The 24,943-nt window shown below is 50.2% G+C and overlaps 9 protein-coding genes across 13 annotated transcripts; 6 read left to right on the plus strand and 3 right to left on the minus strand.

Moving 5' to 3' along the window:
• The first annotated feature begins 157 nt into the window (after positions 1-157).
• PV10_00520 (uncharacterized protein) lies at positions 158-2,087 on the plus strand. The gene has a single exon (XM_016364612.1). It carries the CDS (start codon positions 295-297, stop codon positions 1,942-1,944), a length of 1,650 nt encoding a protein of 549 aa, XP_016228261.1. The 5' UTR covers positions 158-294; the 3' UTR covers positions 1,945-2,087.
• A 328-nt stretch (positions 2,088-2,415) lies between these two features.
• PV10_00521 (uncharacterized protein) lies at positions 2,416-4,339 on the plus strand. Its single transcript, XM_016364613.1, has one exon. It carries the CDS (start codon positions 2,811-2,813, stop codon positions 4,041-4,043), a length of 1,233 nt encoding a protein of 410 aa, XP_016228262.1. The 5' UTR covers positions 2,416-2,810; the 3' UTR covers positions 4,044-4,339.
• PV10_00522 (uncharacterized protein) lies at positions 4,232-6,274 on the minus strand. Its single transcript, XM_016364614.1, has one exon. The coding sequence runs from the start codon at positions 6,131-6,133 to the stop codon at positions 4,376-4,378; it is 1,758 nt and encodes a 585-aa protein (XP_016228263.1). The 5' UTR covers positions 6,134-6,274; the 3' UTR covers positions 4,232-4,375.
• A 2,178-nt stretch (positions 6,275-8,452) lies between these two features.
• Positions 8,453-10,045, minus strand: PV10_00523 (uncharacterized protein; the record flags this gene model as incomplete). The annotated part of the gene is made up of 1 exon (XM_016364615.1): positions 8,453-10,045. The coding sequence occupies one exon, from the start codon at positions 10,043-10,045 to the stop codon at positions 8,453-8,455; it is 1,593 nt and encodes a 530-aa protein (XP_016228264.1).
• A 466-nt stretch (positions 10,046-10,511) lies between these two features.
• Positions 10,512-11,916, minus strand: PV10_00524 (uncharacterized protein; the record flags this gene model as incomplete). The annotated part of the gene is made up of 2 exons (XM_016364616.1): positions 10,512-11,839; positions 11,898-11,916. 2 exons carry the CDS (start codon positions 11,914-11,916, stop codon positions 10,512-10,514), a joined length of 1,347 nt encoding a protein of 448 aa, XP_016228265.1.
• A 3,284-nt stretch (positions 11,917-15,200) lies between these two features.
• PV10_00525 (chitin synthase 3) lies at positions 15,201-18,912 on the plus strand. The gene is made up of 3 exons (XM_016364617.1): positions 15,201-15,843; positions 15,899-18,445; positions 18,501-18,912. Exons 1-3 carry the CDS (start codon positions 15,778-15,780, stop codon positions 18,636-18,638), a joined length of 2,751 nt encoding a protein of 916 aa, XP_016228266.1. The 5' UTR covers positions 15,201-15,777; the 3' UTR covers positions 18,639-18,912.
• Positions 18,913-19,019: 107 nt separating this feature from the next.
• Positions 19,020-20,362, plus strand: PV10_00526. 5 transcript variants are annotated; one of them, XM_016364618.1, is made up of 4 exons: positions 19,020-19,384; positions 19,440-19,527; positions 19,588-19,877; positions 19,936-20,362. In XM_016364618.1, the coding sequence occupies exons 1-4, from the start codon at positions 19,364-19,366 to the stop codon at positions 20,086-20,088; spliced, it is 552 nt and encodes a 183-aa protein (XP_016228267.1). In that variant the 5' UTR covers positions 19,020-19,363; the 3' UTR covers positions 20,089-20,362. The 5 variants fall into 5 exon arrangements, with proteins under 5 accessions (XP_016228267.1, XP_016228271.1, XP_016228270.1 ...); XM_016364622.1 differs by having other exon boundaries at positions 19,020-19,527; XM_016364621.1 differs by having other exon boundaries at positions 19,440-19,877.
• A 240-nt stretch (positions 20,363-20,602) lies between these two features.
• Positions 20,603-22,612, plus strand: PV10_00527 (ketol-acid reductoisomerase, mitochondrial). Its single transcript, XM_016364623.1, has 5 exons — positions 20,603-20,933; positions 20,990-21,021; positions 21,084-21,362; positions 21,414-22,081; positions 22,138-22,612. Exons 1-5 carry the CDS (start codon positions 20,726-20,728, stop codon positions 22,160-22,162), a joined length of 1,212 nt encoding a protein of 403 aa, XP_016228272.1. The 5' UTR covers positions 20,603-20,725; the 3' UTR covers positions 22,163-22,612.
• A 107-nt stretch (positions 22,613-22,719) lies between these two features.
• PV10_00528 (uncharacterized protein) lies at positions 22,720-24,641 on the plus strand. The gene is made up of 2 exons (XM_016364624.1): positions 22,720-23,390; positions 23,532-24,641. Exons 1-2 carry the CDS (start codon positions 23,039-23,041, stop codon positions 24,470-24,472), a joined length of 1,293 nt encoding a protein of 430 aa, XP_016228273.1. The 5' UTR covers positions 22,720-23,038; the 3' UTR covers positions 24,473-24,641.
• Positions 24,642-24,943: the final 302 nt, after the last annotated feature.

Raw genomic sequence — 24,943 nt, forward strand, 5'->3', positions numbered from 1 at the left:
AGTTTGTTAACTGAACTCAAAAAATTGTGTCATGTCACGTGGAGTTTTTTTCCTTGCCGTCTATATCACGTGGATCGATGACTCATACACGTGACATGGAATTTCATCGGCCACGCACTTGTGACTGCGTTCAGTCTGCAACTTTTCAATTCCCAGTCCACACAGCAACCTTGTCTGTGTGGCCGAGCCTACCACAAATCCTTATGTCTGCTCGATCTTGGAGATGACATCTGTTGAGATTCCCACAGACTTCGGTTGATTGTTCAAATTTGAGGACCCAAACACTCTCTCGAGATGGGTCAAGGACAGTCCACCAACAACTCAGAGCCCGAGCCTGAAACGGCAGTCAAGACAGATTACTATGAACTGCTAGGCGTCGAGCGAACGGCAACCGAAGATGAATTGAAGAAAGCCTACCGTCGTAAAGCCCTCGAACTGCACCCAGATCGAAACTATGGCAACGTGGAGAATGCCACCAAACTGTTCGCCGAGATCTCATCTGCCTACGAGGTTTTGTCGGATCCTCAAGAAAGAGCCTGGTATGACTCTCACAGAGATATCATTTTGCGAGGAGATTCGGCCGGTGGCGCAGGGAGTGATGAGTTCTCCTACAATACCCGAATGACCACGTCGGAAGAGGTTGTCCAATTGATGATGAAGTTTAATGGTCGCCTGGAATTTACCAATGCTCCGAGTGGATTCTTTGGTGGACTAAATGACTTCTTCAAACAACTAGCCAGAGAGGAGGAGATCGCGTGCCAGTGGGAAGACCAAGATGCCCCCGAATATCCCGACTTTGGCTTGGACAACGACGACTACAATGATGTTGTCCGTCCCTTCTACGCGATGTGGACCGGTTTCGGAACCAAGAAGAGCTATATTTGGAAAGACAAGTATCGGTTATCGGAAGCCCCTGACCGACGTATCAGAAGGTTAATGGAGAAAGAGAACAAGAAACTTCGCGAGGATGCGGTTCAAGAATTCAACGAAGCCGTACGGTCTCTAGTGGCATTCGTCAGGAAACGAGACCCGCGGGTCCAAAACAACCAGAAGTCTGAAGCCGAGAGGCAGAAGGCGCTCCGCGAGGCCACGGCGGCACAGGCGGCACGATCTCGAGCAGCTAGACAAGCACAATTGCAAGACGCGGATACCACAGTGATTCCCGATTGGGCGCAGTCCCAGAGTAAAGACGAGCACGAGGGGGGTTTCTCGAGCGAATCGGATCTGGAAGATCATGTCTACGACTGTGTGGTTTGTGATAAGACGTTCAAGAGCGAGGCGCAGTTCCAGGCACACGAAAAGAGCAAGAAGCACACCAAGCAACTGAAACAGTTGCAGAAGGAGATGCGAAGCGAAGGCCGAGCATTGAATCTAGAAGGTCGTCCCACAGGAACCGAGACGCTGGATCCGGCTGCGGATGCCGTGGACCAGGAGAGCGAGGATGCGGCTACTCCTTTGGAATCGGAGGCGAGTGACAGCGACCATGAAGCGACATCTGTCCAGGATTCTCAGACGACTATCCCCCCAGACTCCACCTCAGCCAAGGACGATGATACTACCGACGAGGATGATGACGATTATGCCCCTCGGTCAGAGGTCGAGAAGCGTCTCGCCGGCGACAAGATGGAGGATTTGTCAACCAGTCTCGACCAAACCGACCTGGACGGCACACCAACAACATCAGACTTGGAAGGATCGTCCAAAGAAGGGACAGGCATGTCGAAGATGGGCAAAGCGAAACTGAAGCGAGCAAAGAAGGCGGCTGCCCAGCAAAACCCATCAAGGGTGGAGACATCTGGCTCCGAGTTTCAATGCCTTGCATGTCAAGCCGAGTTCCCCTCCAAGACACAATTGTTCAAGCACCTCGACAAGACCAAACACGCAGCACCACTTGGCCAAGTCAAGGGGTCGACAACAAAAGGCAGCAAGGGGAAGAAACGATGAGCGAATTAACATAACCGGCTGGAGTTGCTTTGAGAACTTCTTGGATCCTGACCACTCGGGCCATTCTGTCGGATACACGGCTCCAAAGGGGTTGAAAGTTGAAGCGTAGATCTGTAGCCAAATGCATGATGTTGAACACTAGATTTCAATCGAAGGTTGCGTATTGGTCCATGACCCTTTCCAGAAGTGTTTCACGAGGTGCGGTGTCGGCGTCTACGAAACACCAAAAGACATGGCACCAATGGCAATGGCACCAATGGTCGCAAATGGTTAGAAATGGTTAGAAATGGTCATTTTTGGTGCTTGAAGGACACGTGAATGTGAAAACATGTGATTCGATTCGGCGGCTGCAGAGATTATCCAGACCCACCGGGTGGGATCTTATTGGATAAGACGGAGACACGCGTGATCAATGGGAAACCCGCCCATCCATCATCGTAGACCGAGGCTGCACCGAACTGACATGATAATGCTGGCATTGATCTACCGCCTGTTCTGCTGATTTCCTGTTTCTTGAACCTGGGACTCAGACAGTTCACTCTCGAGGCTATACGTAGTCGCGAGAGTAGGTCGTCTTTGGTCTTTGTTAGGCCTTGGTCGGAACCCATTCTCTGGTAGCAGCAGTGTCAGTGTCAGTGTTGTGTCTGATCTCTTTTGTCGTTGACCACATGGTCGCGTATAGATTGGAGTCGTGGGCGCGTCCTTGAACGGTCCTTCGTCTCCAGCGCCGAGTTAAGAAGATTTGCAGTTGTGTATATCATAACAGAGAAGAGGAGACCCATTCCATCCAAGCCCAACTAGAGGAGATCAGACTCTAGTCTCTAGACTCCAGCTCAAGCAACCACAACTGCTCGACATCCTTCACCATGGCCGACACACGCTGTGCAAACCCGGAACTACAATTCGATGTGGATATGATGATGCTCGAGTACGCCCTGTACCATGCTACCAAGGCACATCTCGACGCCTTGTCCGACGACTGTATGGACCCAGACCAGGCCGGGGAAGCCAGTCGACTACTATCCATTTTTGATACGTTGATGCGACTCTTCAATCTGAACCACGCAGGCTACGTCAAGTCGGGGGAGTTGTGCCTGGGACTCAAACTACTGGAATTCCTCGTCTTGTTATCCAGCATCGCCAGAGAGGATGACAATCAACTACTACTACAACAACAACACACCTTCTCCGCCGCACATCAGCAGGCATTACGGTCTGATGGATTTCAAGCACTACGAAGTCGACGCGCATGGCTCGCTGCCAGAAATGCCGAGCCTATGTCATCGCAGGGCAGTTTATCGCTTTACGTCGAGAAACAGATCTACAATGCATGGACAGTCAAGGTCCGGCCTACAAACAACAAGCCCTCGTCATCGTCACCCGTATTCAAACCTGGCTTGTTCCAACTGATCCCGCGCTTCATGGACATCTCCGGCGACATCATGGCCGCCATCCGTCAAGACCCCAATGAGACATGGACCGAAATCGCCGGCGAGTTCATGTTACAAGCGAGTCTCGACTCCCTACGTATGCAGATCCCAGTGAGCAAAGACACTGCTTCTCCTGCTGGACCACGTCCACCTCGTCTCGAAGAATGCTTCGCCTGGGGCTACGTACAAAACCCACCTGGCGACAATGCATGGCTCATCAACGACTTGTTTCGCGAACACCCAGACATAGATGATGACGACGACGATGTGACTACTAGATCCGACACTACTACTAAGACTAAGACCAAGACTCCTGCCGCAACAATATCTTCTCCAGTAGTCGAAACCCCATTATGGACCGAAACACGCGCACGATTCCTCTCTGAATTCCACATCGCGGACGCAGCATCAACGAGTTCACAGACCTGTCGACTCGAACGACTAGAGGCCAAATATCCGCCGGCGCAATTCGTGCAGACTCTCGTGGGGTTTATGCGGCAAATTTGGGCCACCGTTTGTGATGATCAGATGTTGGGCACGCCGTTGTTGGTTCAGATTGAGGAGGGACATTTGAAGAGTCTGGGTGTGCAAGGGGCGGCGTTTGATGACTTTCTCGTCAGAGTGGGGCTGAAGCCTGATTATGGCGGTTTGTTGAAGTTGAAATTGTGAAGTTGTGAGGATTAGCGGATGGATCAAGATATAAGGACATGGTCCTTTTCATGGAACGGTTCATTCCACCAGAGAGGTACAAATCATCACTATCAACATGGCCTGTCGATTACATAGGTCTCAGTAACGAAGTCATGTCACTTTTAACAAACCAAAACGAAGATCAAAAAACGACAATGGATGGATGATATGACATTATTATTCGTCAAGAACGTCAAAGTTATTGTTACACAACAACAACGCATAGGTTATGAATGGCGGATAGCCTTGACTAAGGTATCTACAAACCAAACCAACGCCTGCTCCCTGTTTCCCATAAACCCACAAGCACCTCAATAAGCCCGAATACCTCGATGCGACCCCTTAATCGGGGCACCATTGTGTACCGACGGATGAGTCTTCGCATCCGTCATACCATTCGCACGACGAATATCAGGATCAGTATTCATACCATTGTGAGTGCCATTGAACTTCATATTCTTGATTCCATCATACCCTTTGATTCCCGTTGCCTTTTCCAATCTCGTGGCAATGTCATCCGAAACTTCACGGAAGATTGCAATTTGTCGTTTGAGAATCTCTTGACTCTTACACACCTCCATTTTCCCAGCGACGTTGTTGATGAATCGCTCACGAGCAGGTTCGTCCCAAACTTTCTCCCATAACGCGCGAGGGGCATTGAAGTCCTCGGGTCTGATCATGGAGAGGAAGGAGACGGCGCTGCCGATGAAGTGGCCGTGGGTTTTGTCGATGTCGATTTTCCGTTCTTGGAATTGGATGGGGTCGATGGACGAGAGGTAGTTGGGGCGAGCACCTTGGTTGTAGAATGCCATGGGTCCGTCGCGTTGGAAGTTTCCGGCTTGATAGCCGGATCGGTGCGCGTTGACGGGGAGTTGTTGATAGTTTGTGCCGACGCGGTGGCGGTGGGTGTCTGGGTAGGAGAAGAGACGGGATTGAAGGACTGGATCGGCGGATGGTTCGATGCCAGCAGGCATGTGTGATGGGGTGAAGGCGACTTGTTCGACTTCAGCAAAATAGTTGACGGCGTTCTCGTTGAGAGTGAATTCTCCGATCTTGCGCAGTGGGAATTGCTTTTGTGGCCACACGTGAGTCAAATCAAAGACGTTGATGCCTTGTTTTTCCCACACTTCTTCGGCTTCCTGCGGTGTCATGGTCTGGACTTCGACGGTCCATTTGGGGAAATCACCACGTTGGATGGCCTCGTACAGGTCCTTTTGAGAGTAATCGGGAGATTTGTTGGCCGAGTCTTCTTGCGTGATGAACTTGGTTCCCTGCAAGGACTTCATGTGGACTTGGGCATACACCCAGTCGCCGTCCTTGTTGATGAACTTGAGACTATGGCCGGAATAGCCATGCATGAAACGATAGCCGTCGGGAATACCTCGATCACCCATCAAGATCATGACCTGATGGATTGACTCGGGGTTTTGCGAGAGGTAATCCCAGAACATGGTTGAATCGTCCGCATGGGTCAAATGGGTCGAGGGATCTCTCTTCTGCGTGTGGATAAAATGCGGGAACTTGGCAGGATCTCTCAAGAAGAAGACTGGAGTGTTGTTTGCCACCATATCCCAATTGCCTTCTTCTGTTCTGAACTTGACGGAGAATCCTCTAGGATCACGAGCACAGTCGTGAGAGCCTGATTCGCCACCTACGGTAGAGAACCGAACCGTGACGGGACATTTCTTGCCCTTGGCGCTGAAGAGATCGGCAGTGGTGATGTCGTCGGCAGGATTGGTACATTCGAAGAATCCATGGGCACCACTGCCCTTTGCGTGGACGACACGCTCGGGGATCCGCTCACGATCAAAGTGAGATAGAAGGTCGATCAAGTGAAAGTCTTGCAGCAACAAGGGTCCGTTTGTACCTGCTCTCTGTGTCTCGTATGGATGAGCCATGGGAACGCCATTGCTGGTGGTGTAGGTAGTATCTTTGGATGATGCCTGACGGTCTTTTTCATACGAGGTGAACTGGTTCGCCACATGGGCCGAGAAGGAGGTATCGTTAGACATGACGGTGGACTTGATACTTTCGACAGGTGCTTGAATGAAGGATTGGACGGATTGCATGAGAACAAACAAGACGTTGGGAGATGGAGATGGAGATGGGGTATATATGGTGCAAGAGCAGTCAAGACAATAGATCAGAGTCGAGGAAGGAGTAACTGGGAAATATCCTGCAGAGTGGCGTTCTCATGCAAGCAGAGCAGCGAGAAATGATGATTTTGAGGTATCCTCAATGATTAATTGCATAATTGTACGAGTATATCATGACGTTCTTGGGAAGATGTCACTCGTCTTTGATTGGAGCGGATCGATCGATGACATGGGTTGCGGATACAAGAGCCACCAAACGTCGAGCTAAGTTTTCCCAAATTTGTGTCTAGGGAACAACCCTCCGGAAGCTTGATAGGAGGCACGAGGGGCCCGAGGCGCCCTTGAAGAACACAGGTCATACCTAGGAAATTCAGGTGCAGTGCAGTGGGTGCCTATGAGGTGGCACCAGTGGGTGAAGTTACTCATAAACGTCATCTCAAGCTCCAGAACAGACGCTTTGTAAGGGCCGTGCAGCATCTCCTCGTACCTGCGCACACGTTAATTCCCAAATCCAGCATCTGGCTTGTCAATTGCTCTCTGGTTACTGGTTGAACTCTTCGAAATCGTACATAATCGTCCCCCACAGGGTCTGATTTCGGCACTTGGTCAAAATCCACCTGACAAGCAATGGTGACATGGTCCTTTTGGTGGCTACGGATGGCATCCGAAAGACCCAAGGCTTGAGAGAGAGAGAGAGAGAGAGACGACTTAGTATTTTTGAGTGAGTAAGAAATGGAGATGATCAGGTCCTTAAGTACTAGGTAATAGGCTGTTCTTTTCAAATCTAACTGTATCGTGTCTAGTCTAACGAATTTTAAGCATGTGTTTCTTGCACCCCACTAGGGCTTCAACTTTTGACACTACTTACTCACAAGTCCTCCTTTACATTCCACACGGAAAATCAATAGACGATGGAGATCCCTCAGGGTAGATATTCTTGGTATTGATCTACTTCAGTAATAATAATGAATACCTTCGACCGAGGGGTGTATCACCCAAGACTTTGAATCCGAATACGAAGCAATTTCTGTAACTCAAGTTGGAGTTCTCGGTACCGAGGCAAATACCAAAAATGTAGACCATCTAAATATACCACGAGTTGTATACTCGGATGGCAATGCACAAGTTAGTTTGTTTCAATACTGAGTGCCTGCCTTACCGAACATGGCTTCAAACATGAAGAATATGCCCATCGTCGACGCATGGGCGAATTTACATATTGTAAGTCCCTACAAAAGAACTTATGACCGAGTTACATGTCGAAGAACATACTTGGATATCCATAGACCAGACGAGCTAGCAGACTAACCAACCACAAGGGAGACTTCCCCGAAATCCAACGCCTGTTCGAACAAAGCAAAGTCGATCCAGCACTAGTATCTCGCCCACCCACACCGGATGAAGTAATCGCCATGATGGACGCCGCCGGCGTGTCCCAAATCTGTCTCGCCTCATGGCGCCGACCCGGCAAAATCCTCAGTTCCAACGAAGACGTCGCGAAATTCACACGCGCGTATCCAGATCGAATCTTCGGCCTTGCATCGGTCGACCTACACGATCCCGTCGGCGCAGTCAAGGAACTCGAACACTATGTGGTCAAGGAAGGCTTCAAGGGTCTTCGCATCGTACCCTGGTTGTGGAATCTGGCTCCGACCGATGCGCATTATTGGCCTTTATATGTCAAGTGCATTGAATTGGATATTCCGTTCTGCACGCAGGTCGGACATACGGGTCCGTTGTGTCCGAGTGAGACGGGTCGGCCGATTCCTTATATCGATACTATTGCTCTGAAGTTTCCAAAGTTGAAAGTTGTGTGTGGGCATATTGGGTATCCGTGGACGGCGGAGATGGTGGCAGTGGCGTGGAAACATGAGAATATCTATATCGACACGTCGGCGTATTTGCCAAAGTACTACCCGCAAGAGCTGATTACTTTTGCCAACACCACGGGGAGGAAAAAGGTCTTGTTTGGTACGAATTTCCCACAGTTGACTTGGAAGGCTTGTGTGGACAGTGCAGACAAGCATTTGGTTCAAGTGCCTGGTGGTTTGCGACCTGAAGTGGTTAAAGACTTCATGGGCGAGAATGCAAGGCGTGTCTTCAAGTTGCCGTCTCTGCCTGCCAAAGCATCGCTCTAGATCATAGGTCATAGACAATGTTGTATTCAGCTAAGTAAAGTAAGCCTGGCAGACCTGGGAATTTCCACACCTTATACTTATTGGTCTCTTCTCAATGACCCAACTCCAGTCATGACATGCTCGAATCAATACAGTTCTTCATTGTCGTTCAAGTTCAAAACTCCATTCCATCAGCGCCGGTGATACCATCCTCGTCTCTTTCCCGCTTGACCCGCGTCATTTCGCTCTTGAGAAGCGTCTTGACGAATCCATCGAAGATCTCCACATAAGGCTTTAAGCTGGTCTTTTCCCAGTCATTGAGCTTCCGCATGGTAGGTCCATCCTGAACAAATCCGTTGTCCTGCTCAGCTGGCCCGCCGTTGCTTCCAAAGTGATCCACCTCACGAAGTAGCTCCGTCACCTTCGGTACCGTTAATGGATCGAAGGCTTCGGCACGTTCCATGTCGCCGTTGGTAGTGATAGGTACACAGACTCTTCCGGTGCCGGGGTGTACCACAAAAGGACTCTTCAGTAAATGGTTTCGCTTCTTTCCGACTTCAACATCCAATCTGGGATAGGTATACTCGAGCAGAATGTCCTGCTTGGCCTCCATGAGACTCTTGGTGTCCAGAGTCTTGCTGACCCCTGTTGCAGCGACGGAATCAATGTCTGCCCATTTGCGCGTACTTGGTCGATCAGGACTGCTGGTCCATTTCTTCGCTAGTGCATCCCTCAGCAACCGATCCGGAATTAACTGTAGTAGTCGCTCTTGTCCTGATTGTGACTTGAAGGGGTCTTGATCGATCAGTACTTGTTGGAAATATGGTTTCAAAATCTCAAGGCTGCGGGTAAGGTGGGGATGCAGAGGTCGCTTCAGGTTCACTCGCTTGCCACCTTGGACACCTCCTTTCAGGACTTCAAAGTACCCAGTGATTGCCTTTCTTCTGTCGTCATCTAGTTCTCGGGCGTCCTTGTCGCTGATCCAAGCGTGCACACCACGACGACCCGAATAGATCCATATGATGTGTTCGAACCCGAAATCATCTCGCAAAGCCACGTCAACCACTTTGATCGCCATGGTGGCAAATGACCAACACTTGGAACAGATATTTGCCTTTGTACAGCACGTCCGAATATCGTCGTAGTCTGTCAAATCGATATCGAACACAATCTCTTTACTCAGCGGTCGAAACATACTGCTCTTTCTGAGGGTTTTCCTGTCTCTGGGATTCGTCGTATAAACAGGCCCAATCTCAAATCGGGATGGGTTGTGTCGTAGAATGTCCTTGCGGAGCATATCTGCCGTCGCATATGATTGGTATCGGAGGTAAGCATTGTTTGGAAGGGTTAGGGCAAACTCGCGGTTGCTGAAGTCTGGACCTGGCTTGGGAGAATGGTTGAGCCATTGGAATAGAGAGCGAAAGGGAAATAACCGGGCGTAAAACTGTTGCATCACCATCGCGTCCGAGTAGGATTCTTGCTCGCCGTTGGTCTTGGTTTCCGGAGACATTGTGGGTGCTGTTTGTGGAGGAGAAGAAGGTATGTTGTTTGTACTTGAGAGTTCCATCTCGGCTTGTATCTCGTCCTCATCATCATCGAAGAGATCCTCGAGTGCCACTCCGCTTGGCTGGGCGACATTTTGAGGCGATGATGCTTCCTCCATCTTGATCTCGTTGACAGAGATCTGAGCGGAGTCGGGCAAGTTGGCATCGGTTTCTTCTGCGGGCGATGTTTGTCGCGGTGATGAGGAAGCCATTTTGATGCCCATGGCGAACTGTATGTACGCTTACTGCGGTAGAACTCTGCACGAAGCAGCCCACTCTTCAATTACCTGTGGTAGTCACTCTAGAGACTCATTTGGGCACTAGAAGTATGAAGAAACGACTGCTAAAGACGGTGCGCATGCATGGAGACGCCAGAGGGACGCCCGGCACAGACGCGTTGGCGCGTCGCGTGTTCGCGTCTTAAGTGCCTCTCTGTAGCTTCGCTCAACATGGCTTAGCTTTATTCTGCCTATGGGCACGTGATTACACATTCATTCGAGTACTCCTACTTTTACTTCACAGTCCAGGTCAGAATTTCATGTTCAACAGTTCCAAATTGCTTATCGTAGATCCCAGAACATTGAGTCAATTGCTAAACTGTCATCCTATGGTATCATTCCATCAAATGCAATGGTTCATCGAGTATAGTTCTGCGCCACTTGTTCCTTTCCAAAACACCTATTCCAAAAGTCACAAAACATTTTCTTTGACTTCATTGGCGTCAGAAAATGGTCCAGAATCATGCTTCGCTAACTCGGGGCGAGACCCTGAAGCGGTGGCACCTATATGCTGGGGGTCCTTTGCGCGGTTGATTGCATCTTCAATCATGGCGTTCAGGGCGGCATTTCTGCTGCTGGTGTGCCTGTGCGTTGGACCGGGAGGTCCACTCTCAGATTGGCTTCCGGCCGGTGACATTGAACTCACTCCCGATGACCGAGCCACATTACCAGCAAATGCAGGGCGTGGGATGGCGATAGGAGATAGAGGTGATTGTGCGGCTTCAGAAATGGGTGTGGTTGCTGATGAACTGACCAAGACTTCTTTCTCGTCAGAGAAGGCTGCTGGAGACTTGTCAGGCTCTGTTGAGCTGGGACTCAACGGCGAGCTCCTGCGAGAGTTCTCTTTCGCAAGATTGGCCAGGGTCGGGACTTTGGTACCGGGGTTGGCCTTTTTCACTTCGATTGGCCGGGCTGTTACATTTCGAGCAATAATGGAGCTGCCGTTTTGACCAAAATTGGGAGTAGATGGAATTTGTGGTGTTCTGGTGTTGGGAGTGTTCCCGCTAGCGGGCGTCGGAGCCCCTGACTTGACACTGACAACATTGGCCTGGCCACGGAAAGCGTGTTGGGCAGGAATGGGTGGAACAATGGCGTCACTTCGATAGATTGTAGTGGCGACTGAATCGCGATAGAGACTGGGTGAAATGCTGATACGGGGATCAAATGAACTATCGGACCAGGTCGAATCTCTGAGATCGCCAGGCATGAAAAAGTGCTGCTCTGGACCAGGTGTCCCGGCTGTGGAGCCTCCACCAGGCATGGACGGCACCGGTGGAACCAAACCAGGAGACTGAGGAGGTGATCGGACGGTCACCCCCGGGATATAGGCAATCTGGATGACATTTGAAGCGCGGGTGAGTACGGTAGATGCAATCGAGTGAGCAGTGGAATGTCGAGCAGAGCGATGCAAAGTTGACTGATCTCGCTTTTCTGGAGGATCCCAGATTTCGACTTTGCTGCGTTTCCTCTTTACACAGAAGTGGTAGATGAGGTATAAGATAGCAATAAAAGCGAGGCCACCGATAACGCCTCCGACAATGCCACCAACAGGGGTTTCACTTTTAGGGGCAGTCTGCCCAGGTATTGAACCGAGCTTGACGCATGTGGTCGATGCACAAGAGTCGCAAGATGCTGCTTTCAACGAACATGTCTCATCCGCCGCACAAGAGGGACACGGGGGAGATTCAGGTGGACATTGTACACAACGTCGAAAAAGGGGATGATTGAATGCTTCGATATCTAAAACAACTTGGTCAATAACAAGAACCTGCATCGCATATCAAGCTGGTGGACTTACAAGAGCTAGAGGAGACCATCTTGGCTGTTCGGTCGTGTATTGAACGTGGGTTCTAGGAGATCTTCATCGGTGAAAAAAGGTGTGGTTTCTTTATTCTGAGGCAGGCTTGATCTGGCGATAAAGCTGTTGAGACGCGCTGACGCGGTTCGTAGCCCTGTGCAGCAGGTCGAAAGGCTCTTCCACCTAGATTCTGTGTACGATATGATTGAATGGGAGGTCGTATGCGATGGACGTCGTGATTGAATGAAGTGGACAAAGGTCAAGGGAAACGAGCGTGTTAGGGTGAAGCGAGAGGTGGTTTTTCTTTCGTTATCGTTGCTAAAAGCGAGGGGTATATAAGAATCGAAGTTGTTGGAATGATCGAACAGCAGTTGGTGATAATGGACAGAGGATGAGATGGTGGATGGCTCATGAAGAGAGGAGAAAGGCGAGGTAGATCTCGAGTTCTCGACTCTGGGGGGACTGGACATGGGATTGGCTGGGTACCTGAACAACCAAGAATGAAGGCCCCGATATGCAGAAGCGTGAGAAGTCAAACGAGCCATGGCACCTCTCAGCCGAGCAGCTCCTAGGCGGGAATTTGGACTTGCTGGGGGGATGGCACCGATGGTTGGCTGCAGCGCCCAGAATCCAGAGAATTGGCTTCCACTGACTGGGTCTGGGAGATGAAGGGGCAGCCCATGGGCAGGCACGGCAGGCTTCAAAGTGGAGCCACGCGTTACGGTTGGAGGAAAAGCACGCAAGGTCTCAACTCAACTGAGGGACAGGCATGCGCAGGCGTGGCCGCGTGGGCATGAGATGGGCAACCAGGCACTTAGGAACACAAGCCAGGCCAAACCAGGCATGCCAGGCACGATGACACTCGCCCATTTGGCCTGGACACCCTATCGAGGACCCCTGCAGGTGGGCCTGAGAGGGGGCAATGGGGGTTCTTCGGTGCCCACCAACGCTGGGTCCATCCTTCAAACCCGCCTTTGCAGGGGCTGTGACAATCAGCCCACTCCCTAACCTCCATGCCCAGTTCCTATCGTTGCGCCCAAGTACTGGACATGGTTAGCAACCCCAAGGGCCTCAAATCTTAATGTTCCACGAAAGATCGAGAGCCGCTCGTCCAATAGACTTGTACAATGTGCTTTTTCGCAAGTTTGCCCTTACATGGATCAAGGTAATGCCATAAACATCTCACTTTACACGTGCATGTTGATCAATCGGACACGAAGCGAAATTTCGCACTTTTACTTCGCTGGAAGCGGTGAATGATATGCGGTGCTCGTAGATACATATGGATGTAAATATTCAAAGCACCCTGGACAACTGGCTGGGAGTGTCAGTTCATGCCTCGTTGACAGCAACAACCAAAATCTCCCCAAATAGACCGATGATATTGCGTCGAGAAGAACCTGGTTCACGGATCCAATGAGACGTACCCCGGGAAAGGAGAGAATTGAATGGCTTGCTTCGTAAAGTGATGCCGAATACCATCTGCGTAGTTTGAGTATCAGAGCATGAAGGATCGCTGCACGAGTTCAACCTAGTCAACAATATGTTACATTCGCACTCATGCAAAGTTGGCTCGAAGAACAGGCATCGTGAGTTTAAAAGCAGGTAGGAAACGAGCTATGAGTCCTTCAGGCACAGCACACTACAGTACAATACAGTACAATTGACTCGCCTCAAGGCGAGAGAGTCTCAGTAGTGACGATGCATTCGTGGTACCTATGCCCTGCGCCACAGGTGGCGCGCCTCCAACGCAACAGCCCCCAGACTCAGGATCCGACACATCTGGAGGTACTGTCTTTATGGCAGTCTGTTTTTGGGGCGGGCGCTGTAATCCATCATGATTAAAGTCATTGCCTGAGTGCTTGATGTTCCATCCCGTCCGTCCCGGAAATCCACAAAGCCTACCGCAATTTGCTGATGTTGAGTACCTTCATGAAGGGGTGGCCGAGGCGACACAGATGGCTACTTCCATTATGAGGCTTGAGCTGATGCTAAAAACAAGGCTGACTGTATCTGAGTAGGCGAACAGTCCACCATTATTATACCTCTTCCGCAGGAGTATGTCAGGGCGAGGCGTGCAGTCTCAGCCAATGCTCACCCACTGCCACCCGATGTCCTTTGCAGGTAAAAGGTGGTGTCGGTCACCTAATACTGTATGTTGCCAGACATGGATTTGACTACGCGCAGAAAGAGTCATGGGATAGGTGAGTCGGTTCCAGCGGCGACCTGGCAGCAGTAGGACAGAGTCATCGACCATGTCACCATGTCAAACAACGGTAGGGTTCAGAAAGGCTTTGGCCAAGTGAACCACTGTGCCAGTAATACTGCACATGCACTAAGTACAGTCCTGCGGCTCGTTCCATAAATAAAAAAGCAAGATAACGATTGCTAAGCCCCAGAGTACGTAGACCATAGACGCACTGGCCGCGCTTGCAAGTGACAAGAGAAGCGAAGGCAAAGTCAAGCCACAGAAACGCCCCTCTTTGCTCCCCCACTTGGCCTAGCAACAAAGCCCCGAGCATTTGGCAGTCACAGCAGTGTGGCAACAGCCCCGACTTCATAGAGGCTCGAGCCAATTAGGGTTCCAGGCGTTCCCCTCGGTCCCGCCGGCCGACTCCGTAACTGCAAACCATGTTTCATCTCCAGAAACAACTCAGGGGTTGATGATCAGTTCTGCTTCAGATGCCAGATGGTTCGACGATATGTCGATAGAATGACCACTGCGGAGAAGCAAACTCTGCGAGACCAAAACTTGAAACGAGACTGTCAACCTTGCTGTAGCTCTTGCCAGACATTGTATGACTGCGTAATTTGTAGAAAAGGGAAGAGGGAAGGCTCAACCGAGGCCAATACTTTTAAAGACTGCAGGCAAGCACGCAGGTCAGCTCTCCTCTACTTAGCGCCTGAGCGGCCTCTGGCCTCGTGTTGGCTCATCAGACGACGGCAAAATTACGAGGCAGCTGAAATCTCGACGACATACTCGTAGTCGCCGCATTTGTCTCGAGCAATGATTCACAATGGAGGAATTGCCTGGCATACCGCACCTGACCTAAGGGTCTAGTCCAAATGACTAGATCCTTGGGTGACCGAAACATGTCACTGAAAGGGACCACTGAGACCACTGGGACCTTGTTATTTGTACAGCAAAAGAGTAGGTAGCTGTCCTAACATGACTAGACTATGTAGTTGGTGAGCACAGCCTGCAAACAGGGAACGCAACGATCGTCATCAGCGTGTGCACGTTGCCGGGATAGGAACCACTCATGATTCAGCCCTCGCCCGTTGCGACCATCATCAGTCACCCACTCTGTCACTCAGGGGACCCTTCTATCTCTTGGAAACTCGCAAGTTTCCCGTGCAGTGCATTATTGCGGAGTTATCATCTCTCAAAGCGGAGTAACCTGCTTTTTAGCCTGCGCTGCGTCGGTATCCTTATAACACAGCGCCACAGAACCGGGCCTCCAAAGAATTTGAAACACCACCAGACCTAAGCATCTTCACTCGCTGTCTTATTCAGACCCGTCATCCATCATAACTCATCCGTGCACTGCACGCAACTGCTGTTGGTGACAATCAGTCTTTCAGCGACTTTCTTTGCCTTTGTGCTTTTCCTCTTTCCTGACAGATTCCTTACTCGCTCAATCAGCCTTCCTCCTCACCCCGCTGTTTGGCTGTTTGCGTATTGGTCTCTTGCCCTTATCCTCAGCCCTCGCTGGCCCCGTCTCGTTCCTGGCGTTGCTTAACATCCCACCCTGACCGCTTTTGCGTTCCAAGGCCCTGGAGGCTGTCATCTTCAAACCAAAACATCCATCAGATTTCAAGTGAAATCGTGTGACACCCTGCCTGCAACAGTGCTCCATCAACAACTTGTCACGACACAATGGCCAACCGTTATGGCGGCGGCTATGATCAAGGTCATCAATTGAGTGACATCTCCAGTGGACAGGTAAGCCGTTCCATGTCCCTCCTCTCTTTATGGTCATCACTGACGATATCGGCAGGGATATCGAAGGGGAGACCGTCCTTCCGACGATGAAGCAGAACACTCGTTACTCTCGCAGAATACAGCCTACAACACACAATACGATGCTCCCCATTCCCGACCCCTCACTCCAGGACAAGAATCTGTCTACACTTTGAACGAAACATACGCTGGCGGCGATGCTTCAAAGGTGCCCACGACCGCATACGGAGGACAATTGCAGAACAACCCCTATGATCAACAAGGTGCTTATGGTGCGAGCAACTCACAAGCCGGGTTCCCTTCTGGCCCTCCACAAGAACCTTATGCAAGAGTGGACTCAACCGAGGCCTGGAGGCAGAGACAAGCACCAGGATACGGAACCCTCAAGCGTTATGCCACAAGAAAGGTCAAACTGGTCCAAGGTAGTGTCCTCAGCATCGATTACCCCGTTCCTAGCGCCATTCAAAACTCCGTCCTACCAAAATACCGCAATGACCTAGAAGGAGGTAGTGAAGAATTCACTCACATGCGATACACTGCTGCCACCTGTGATCCGGATGATTTCACACTCTCAAACGGTTACAATCTGCGACCAGTCATGTATAACCGACATACTGAGCTCCTTATTGCAATCACCTATTACAATGAGGACAAGGTCCTGACCGCCCGCACGCTGCATGGTGTTATGCAAAATATCCGAGATATTGTCAACCTCAAGAAATCAGAGTTCTGGAACAAGGGTGGTCCCGCGTGGCAGAAAATTGTTGTCTGTCTTGTCTTCGATGGTATCGACCCTTGCGATAAGAACACCCTTGATCTCTTGGCCACGGTTGGTGTCTATCAAGATGGCATCATGAAGAAGGACGTGGATGGCAAAGACACTGTCGTGCACATCTTTGAATACACCACTCAACTTTCCGTTACTCCCAATCAACAACTAATTCGGCCAACCGAAAACGATGCTACATCATTGCCACCTGTGCAGATGATCTTTTGCTTGAAGCAGAAGAATAGCAAGAAGATCAACTCGCATCGATGGCTCTTCAACGCCTTTGGTCGCATCTTGAACCCTGAGGTCTGTATTCTGCTTGATGCTGGTACGAAGCCCGGACCAAAGTCCTTGATGGCACTCTGGGAAGCATTCTACAACGACAAAGACCTCGGCGGCGCCTGCGGTGAAATCCATGCCATGTTGGGTCGTGGCGGAGTGTTTGGACGAAAGCTTCTCAACCCCCTGGTTGCCGCGCAGAACTTTGAGTACAAGATCAGCAATATTCTTGACAAACCTCTGGAGAGCTCCTTTGGCTATGTCAGTGTGTTGCCTGGTGCCTTCTCGGCCTATCGATTCCGTGCGATCATGGGCCGTCCTCTAGAGCAATATTTCCATGGCGATCACACTCTTTCTGCCCGACTGGGCAAGAAGGGTATTGAAGGTATGAACATCTTCAAAAAGAACATGTTTTTGGCCGAGGATCGTATCTTGTGTTTCGAATTGGTCGCCAAAGCCGGCTCCAAGTGGCACTTGTCCTATGTCAAAGCATCCCGCGCCGAGACAGATGTGCCCGAAGGAGCTCCCGAGTTCATTGGACAGCGTCGACGATGGCTCAACGGTTCTTTCGCGGCTTCCATCTACTCGCTGATGCACTTCAGTCGCATGTACAAGTCCGGTCACAATATCATTCGCATGATCTTCCTCCACATTCAGATGATCTACAACATCGTCTCGGTCGTCCTCTCCTGGTTTTCTCTTGCAGCATTCTGGCTCACCACCAAGGTTCTAATGGACTTGGTGGGACAACCATCCGAATCCAACAATAACTCGGCTTTCCCCTTTGGCAACACTGCGACACCAATCATCAACACCCTCTTGCAGTATGCCTACTTGGGTTTTCTCCTACTTCAATTCATCCTGGCTCTCGGCAACCGACCCAAAGGCTCCAAGATTGCGTACATCATCTCGTTCGTTGTGTTTGCTATCATCCAGTTATATGTAATAGTATTATCGATATACCTGGTGGTCCGGGCTTTTACCACAGAGGATGGAACAGATATTGTCACCAACGAGGGTGCGAACGAATTCGTCAGGTCGTTCTTCGCATCGACTGGACCGGGTATTGTCATTATTGCTCTCGCGGCAACCTTCGGACTGTACTTTGTGGCTTCCTTCCTTTACCTCGACCCATGGCACATGTTCACGTCATTCATCCAGTACCTCCTGCTGATGCCATCATTCATCAATATTCTAATGATCTATGCGTTCAGCAACTGGCATGACGTGTCCTGGGGTACCAAAGGTTCGGACAAGGCAGATGTGCTACCATCTGCCCAGACCAAGAAAGACGAAAAAGGCAAGACGGCGGTGATTGAGGAAGTTGACAAACCTCAGGCGGATATTGACAGTCAATTCGAAGCCACCGTCCGAAGAGCATTAGCCCCATACGTTCCGCCAGTGGAGGAAAACGAAAAGACACTGGAAGATTCATACAAGAACTTCCGAACTCGATTGGTAGCAACTTGGATCTTTTCAAACGCGCTGCTTGCTGTGGCTATAACAAGCGACAGTCTCTCCACCTTTGGGCTCACGGTAAGTCTGATTGTTTTTCGGTCTCCAGAGATGCTATTTACTAATGATTTATCAGTCCCAAGCGACACAACGAAGTGAAGGCTTCTTCCGAGCTCTTCTATGGACCACGGCCGTTTTGTCTTTGATTCGCTTCCTGGGATGCTGTTGGTTCCTCGGAAGGACGGGACTGTTGTGCTGCTTCAGTAGACGATAGACAGGCACCAGTCCTTGTATTGTGTTTCTTGCATGGCAAGCCTAAGTTTTTTCTCGGATTGCTAGTTAACGGTTATTGGAGATGGCTTTAGGGGTCTCAACCTGGCAGACTGCGGGCACACGTCAGGTAAAAGCCTTGGTCACATACTGATGTGTCTAATCCCAACCAAAAGTGTCAATCTAGATTGTATGAACAAATTCGGATCGGTGGTAGATGCGGGCAGATGATAGGTTTCTCTCATAATCACAGAACCTCGACGAACATTATAGTCTCGGAAGGCGTATTGTGAAGAATTACCTAATCAGGGACATTTCCGTCCTCAATTGGTAGTGACAACCTTGATTGGCTACAGCCACTGCGTCATTTGATATTCCCGTGCACATTATCGCTTCGTTCACCAGCATCTCCACACCAGAACAAACCTATGAAAGGATTAATAGTCTCTAAAACCACATAGACACGCGCGACTGTGTGCCATCGTTTCGATCGAATTCTCCTAGCCTCAAAGATCCGGCCGATTTGCGTTGCTGGTGCTTCTCCGAGATCACGAGATTAGGCTGCGGTCACTCCCCAGATCATATTGACTGACTCTACGGCGCCACCTTCGAAACTCGATCTTGCCTTTCATTTGCGGCCGCTCCATCTATATTCTAGCAGTCTCCGACAGACCGATTACCTCTTCCACTGAAAGAAGCTTCTTGCTCAGCAAGACACCTCTGCCCAAGATGATGAAAATATGGTCGATGGTGAGACCAGGAACCGCGGCTCCGGAGAGTTGGCAACAACGCTGACGTTGAACAGAAGCAGCAGCAGCAGAAAGATGAGCAGTCTCAAGGGCCTACTCAGAAAAAGAAGAAGGTGACGGCCGCGCAGTTGAGAGTACAAAAGGGTGAGTACAGAGAGAGATTTCTAAGCAAGATAAACCAATGTTGACCAGAGCATGGTGCAGATCTCAGCGAGTTGTCCCTCGGAAGCACTATGAAGACAACATTTCCCAACCCCGACGACATCCTCAACTTCACCCTGACGATCGAACCTGACGAGGGCATGTACAAAGGAGGCAGTTTCGTGTTCAGTTTTGTCATCAACCAGAACTTTCCCCATGATCCGCCCAAAGTCAAGTGCACGCAAAAGATATACCATCCCAACATTGATCTTGAGGGCAATGTCTGCCTGAATATTCTTCGAGAAGACTGGAAACCCGTGCTGAACCTGAACGCCGTTATTGTCGGCATGCAGGTGAGTCAGCCCGTGGCGCAAATCGTTATCGTGTCATGACTGATCCTTTTGTGACTAGTTTTTGTTCCTCGAACCCAATGCATCGGATCCCCTCAATAAAGAAGCAGCAGAAGATTTGCGGACCAACCGTGAAGGATTTAGACGCAATGCAAGAACGGCCATGGGAGGTGGTGCAGTTCGCGGACAAAGCTACGACAGGGTTCTCCGATGACCATGACGCCCGAAGCAGGTGAATGACATGACGACTAGAGATACTGCGTGGCTCTGCTATTGATTTTTATATTGCCAACCCTAGCATTGCGACATGGGCGTTTTCGAAGGTGGGAGGGTGGAAATATAGCAGCAGTTGGTACGGCGTTTCCGCACCGGTTCCCCAACGTTTGGAATTCCTCCGTAGCTACGTCCACCTCCACCGAGTGTTACCAGATATACCATTCCCAAGATCACAGACTAGATACATATAATCTACTTGATGACATGTGGAGTTTCTCTTGTATGTGTCGCGTGTCATATCCGTGTCATATCATGTGCTGTTTGAGAAGGTGGCGAGGCTATCGGTGGATGAGTCACGGGGAGACTAGATTTTCTCCGGTCTCCATCTCACTATGCCGCGGTCTGGCCAACGCCGTACAGCCAATCAGAGCCGTACCTGTCGCCCTGGCAGCTGCGACCACTGCTATGGCCTTCCTGCCGCTTCTGCTGCACTGTTCCTGCCCTGCCAAAAAATTTCCCCGGACTTTTGCTGTATCTCATTTCAATCCATCTGTGTGTGACTCGAAATTCAATCATCCTCTTTACTCAAATACCTGAATCTCCTCTCACTTTTACTTCCATTTTCCTCATTCACAATGGCGTCCAAAACTTTTGCCAGAACTTTGCGCACTGCTTCCAAGCAAAAGGCCACAGTCCCAGCTATCTCCCGGAGGACCTTTGTGTCTGCCGTCGCTACACGACCACTCGTCGCAGCTTCGAGATCTAGCTTGGCCCCTCCTTCTCAACAGCAGACTCGCGGTGTCAAGACCGTCGACTTTGCCGGTGTCAAGGAGACCGTTTATGGTATTTCCTCCAATCTCCAGCTTACTATGACCCTACGGCTGACTGACTTTGTTCAGAACGAGAGGACTGGCCCCGTGAGAAGCTTCTGGTAAGCATCATTTGTCTGAAAATATCGAAAATATCGAGACCAAGTACTGACCTTGCCTGTAGGAGTACTTCAAGAACGATACCCTCGCCCTCATCGGTTACGGCTCCCAGGGTCACGGCCAAGGTCTCAACCTGCGTGACAATGGCTTGAATGTCATTGTCGGTGTCCGAAAGAACGGTGCTTCCTGGAAGGAGGCCGAACAAGATGGCTGGATCCCAGGAAAGAACTTGTTCGATGTTGATGAGGCTATCTCCAAGGGCACCATCGTCATGAACTTGCTCAGTGATGCTGCTCAGAGTGAGACATGGCCGGCTATCAAGCCCCAGCTGACCAAGGGAAAGGTAAGATGACCAACATCAACTTTACATGGTCTCTCTAACCTCTTCCTACAGACCCTCTACTTCTCCCACGGTTTCTCCCCCGTCTTCAAAGACCTCACCAAGGTCGAGGTCCCCACCGACATTGATGTCATCCTCGTTGCACCCAAGGGTTCCGGCCGTACCGTTCGAAGTCTCTTCCGTGAAGGCCGTGGCATCAACTCCTCCGTTGCCGTCTACCAAGATGTGACTGGCAAGGCCGAGGAGAAGGCCGTCGCCCTCGGCGTCGCCGTTGGCAGTGGATATCTCTACAAGACCACATTCGAGAAAGAGGTCTACTCCGATCTCTACGGTGAGCGTGGCTGCTTGATGGGTGGTATCCACGGTATGTTCCTGGCCCAATACGAAGTTCTCCGAGAACGCGGCCACTCTCCCTCCGAAGCCTTCAACGAGACCGTCGAGGAGGCCACTCAGTCTCTCTATCCTCTTATCGGCGCCAACGGTATGGACTGGATGTACGCTGCTTGCTCCACCACTGCACGACGTGGTGCCATCGACTGGTCAGGCCGATTCAAGGACACCTTGAAGCCCGTCTTCAACGACCTCTACGATAGCGTCAGGAACGGAAGTGAAACCAAGCGATCGCTTGAGTATAACAGCCAGCCTGATTACAGAGAGAAGTATGAGAAGGAGTTGGAGGAGATTCGCAATCTTGAGATCTGGCGCGCTGGCAAGGCTGTCCGGTATGTTTGACTTGTTCCCAGTTTGGTGACAGCACGACTAACTCAATCATGTACAGATCCCTTCGACCCGAGAACCAGTAAATGTTTCAATCACGGCTGAATACAGAACCACGGCTGTTATTGAGGGGGTAGATTTGGACAAGATGAAAAAGTTATCCATGGGACTGAGATGTGACTGGCGCTTTTGGGGTACAAGGGTTGAATTGAACAATGCAAAGTAACTCCGCAGCAATGCCATGTACACAATCGAGCTCGACCAATCCGTGGCCAGATGGTTACAACATAGGATCTGAAGAGACATTTCAAGTGCGATTCTTTCCAATACATGTTCCCACACTAGAGACCAGCCGGTATGGGATTTGTTGATGATTGCCTCATTGATTGCGGTTTTTGCGCCTTGCTCTGAGTGTGTAATTGGCTTTGAATGGCCAGCAATTTATTTTATGTAAATGCGAAGACAATGGGGTATCTCTCTTGTGATCGTATACGTAGCATTTGATACACTCTCTAGTCGAACCTGCTGTGAGTTCAGAATTATATCATTATATTGAGAACCGACGAGGGGTGGATAAATCTCAGGGTTCGGACATTATATTTACCGACATCTACCTCGAGTCGAGGAATTGCCAACTGATCGACAACTCTTAATAGTTTTCGACAATTCTCTCGACTCGTAAAGATTCTTCTGGATCGCGGTCATTAATTACAAGTGTTATCATATGCTACAGTGAAAAGCAGCACTTGAGAAACCACACACAGCTAGAAACAACAACATCCCACCAGTTCATCGAGACGACCCCACCACAGGGAATACAACAGAAACCTAGGTACCTAAGACTCAACCGACAAGACTACAACGATCGAGCCAGGACATACTCGCCATAAATTGACAACCATAATCTCACGCATAAAGCATCTAAGCGTCTTATCTCTTGTATCAATCAATCAATCACAACCATGGCCGACCCAAAAACGTCACCCCCTCTAACCCCCGAAGGAATCAAATCTGCGTATAGTAAAATTCAACCATACATCCACAAAACACCCGTCCTGACCTCACGATCACTTTCAGCGATTGCCTCATCCCCAGATCCGAGCGTCTACTTGTCAGAAAACCCACCCCCATTTCCAGATGCAAACGCAGATCTGGATGATGGGGTTCCTCAGTTTCAACTATATTTCAAAGCGGATAATTTTCAGAAAATCGGCGCGTTCAAGGCGAGAGGCGCTTTTCATGCTGTTTTGAGATTGATGGATGAGGTTGGTGCTGATGAAGTCAGGAAGAGAGGCGTGGTTACTCATTCTAGTGGTAATTATGAGCTCTGCGACTTTATCCATGTGCTGTCCCAGCATGCTAAGCCTATACTAATCCATCCTATCCCATCCTATCCAATCTCATACTACTTACCACCATCACCATCACCATTCTAACTCAAGCCCCCTTCCTTAGGAAACCACGCGCAAGCCCTCGCCCTCGCAGCATGGACATTCTCCATCCCATCATACATCGTGATGCCGAAAATCAGCACACCGTCCAAAATCGCCGGTGTGCGGATCTATACCAAAAACGTCATTTTCAGCGGCTCAACCTCGCAAGAACGCGAAGCCGTCGTGGATCAAGTCATTGCGGAGCACGGCGCCATTCTCGTCCCTCCATACGATCATCCAGATATCATTCTCGGGCAGGGAACTTCAGCTTTGGAATTAGAGGGGCAAGTTCGTGAGATCAGAGCCACGGAGGAGGAGGACAAACCGACAGGTAGTAGGACCGAGGGATTGCGACCGGTATTAGACGCCGTCATCACCCCGTTAGGCGGAGGAGGCATGCTCGGCGGAACAGCGACGTGGTTCAGCGAAACGGCTGAAACGTTAGTCTTTGGCGCCGAACCGTCATTCCAAGGCGGTGATGATGGGCGAAGGGGTCTCGAGCAAGGGAAACGTATCGAATCAGTCAAGACGCTAACTATCGCCGATGGACTACGCACGCCTGTCGGAGTGGTTAATTGGACGATTCTCAGCGATAAATCAAAGGTCCATGCCGTGTATGCTGTTACGGAAGAGGAGATTAAAATGGCGTTGCGCCTGGTTCTGGAGAGGGTTAAAGTGGTGGTTGAACCGAGTGCGGTGGTGGGGTTGGCCGTGGTTTTGTTTAATCGGGAGTTTAGGGATATGGTGGTTGAGAGGCAGAGGCAACGGGAGAAGGGGAAGGGGAAGAAGGAGAAGAAGGAGAGGGTTTGGCATATGGGTGTTATTTTCACGGGTGGGAATACCACGGTTAAGGCGTTGAGTGCGTTGTTCAAGGATGATGAGAAGATATCTGATAAGGATGAGAGGGCTCAGGGCACGGTTGGGTCGGATGGGTCGAAGAAGGTGGAGAATATTGCTGGGTGAGTGAAGGCATGAAGCAGTGTTGGATCGGTACAAGAGTAGAGGAGATTTACCTGGATTGGATTGGATCAGTCTGGTCCACAGACGAGTTGTAGATATACATACGTACTACCTAGTACATCTACGGCACTTGGTAGACGTGCTCAATGACCTAGTAGAATATCAATCCCTGGTCTCCCAGGTCTCCCCAGCCTAACCCCTCCAGTTCTGACCTCATACCATCAAAAACAGCCATCTCGCCGATGCTCCTCAACCATCAAAAAGAAAAAAACAATTGGGAGAAGTGGGGTTCGAACCCACGCTTCCTTTCGGAAAGCAGAGGTTTTAAATCAGAGTACTAAGAAGATGAATCTTCTAAATAACAGGACTTAAATCTGCCGCCTTAAACCACTACGTATGTTGTAAGTGAGGTGAACAAAGAGTCAGCGAGGAATGAAGTTTACCTCGGCCATCCTCCCGAAGAGAATTTTAGGC

The sequence above is a fragment of the Exophiala mesophila genome (assembly GCF_000836275.1).
Source record: "Exophiala mesophila strain CBS 40295 unplaced genomic scaffold supercont1.1, whole genome shotgun sequence".
Classification (NCBI taxonomy): Eukaryota; Fungi; Ascomycota; class Eurotiomycetes; order Chaetothyriales; family Herpotrichiellaceae; genus Exophiala; species Exophiala mesophila.

Bases quoted from the DNA above. Each gene is read 5' to 3' on its own strand.
- PV10_00520 (XM_016364612.1), top strand. From the start codon at position 295: ATGGGTCAAGGACAGTCCACCAACAACTCAGAGCCCGAGCCTGAAACG.
- PV10_00521 (XM_016364613.1), top strand. From the start codon at position 2,811: ATGGCCGACACACGCTGTGCAAACCCGGAACTACAATTCGATGTGGAT.
- PV10_00522 (XM_016364614.1), bottom strand. From the start codon at position 6,133: ATGCAATCCGTCCAATCCTTCATTCAAGCACCTGTCGAAAGTATCAAG.
- PV10_00525 (XM_016364617.1), top strand. From the start codon at position 15,778: ATGGCCAACCGTTATGGCGGCGGCTATGATCAAGGTCATCAATTGAGT. The intron at 15,844-15,898 runs GTAAGCCGTTCC...CGATATCGGCAG, and splicing joins GTGACATCTCCAGTGGACAG to GGATATCGAAGGGGAGACCG. The intron at 18,446-18,500 runs GTAAGTCTGATT...ATGATTTATCAG, and splicing joins TCTCCACCTTTGGGCTCACG to TCCCAAGCGACACAACGAAG.
- PV10_00526 (XM_016364618.1), top strand. From the start codon at position 19,364: ATGATGAAAATATGGTCGATG. The intron at 19,528-19,587 runs GTGAGTACAGAG...AGCATGGTGCAG, and splicing joins GCAGTTGAGAGTACAAAAGG to ATCTCAGCGAGTTGTCCCTC. The intron at 19,878-19,935 runs GTGAGTCAGCCC...TTTTGTGACTAG, and splicing joins CCGTTATTGTCGGCATGCAG to TTTTTGTTCCTCGAACCCAA.
- PV10_00527 (XM_016364623.1), top strand. From the start codon at position 20,726: ATGGCGTCCAAAACTTTTGCCAGAACTTTGCGCACTGCTTCCAAGCAA. The intron at 20,934-20,989 runs GTATTTCCTCCA...GACTTTGTTCAG, and splicing joins TGTCAAGGAGACCGTTTATG to AACGAGAGGACTGGCCCCGT. The intron at 21,022-21,083 runs GTAAGCATCATT...CCTTGCCTGTAG, and splicing joins GGCCCCGTGAGAAGCTTCTG to GAGTACTTCAAGAACGATAC.
- PV10_00528 (XM_016364624.1), top strand. From the start codon at position 23,039: ATGGCCGACCCAAAAACGTCACCCCCTCTAACCCCCGAAGGAATCAAA. The intron at 23,391-23,531 runs GTAATTATGAGC...CCCCTTCCTTAG, and splicing joins CGTGGTTACTCATTCTAGTG to GAAACCACGCGCAAGCCCTC.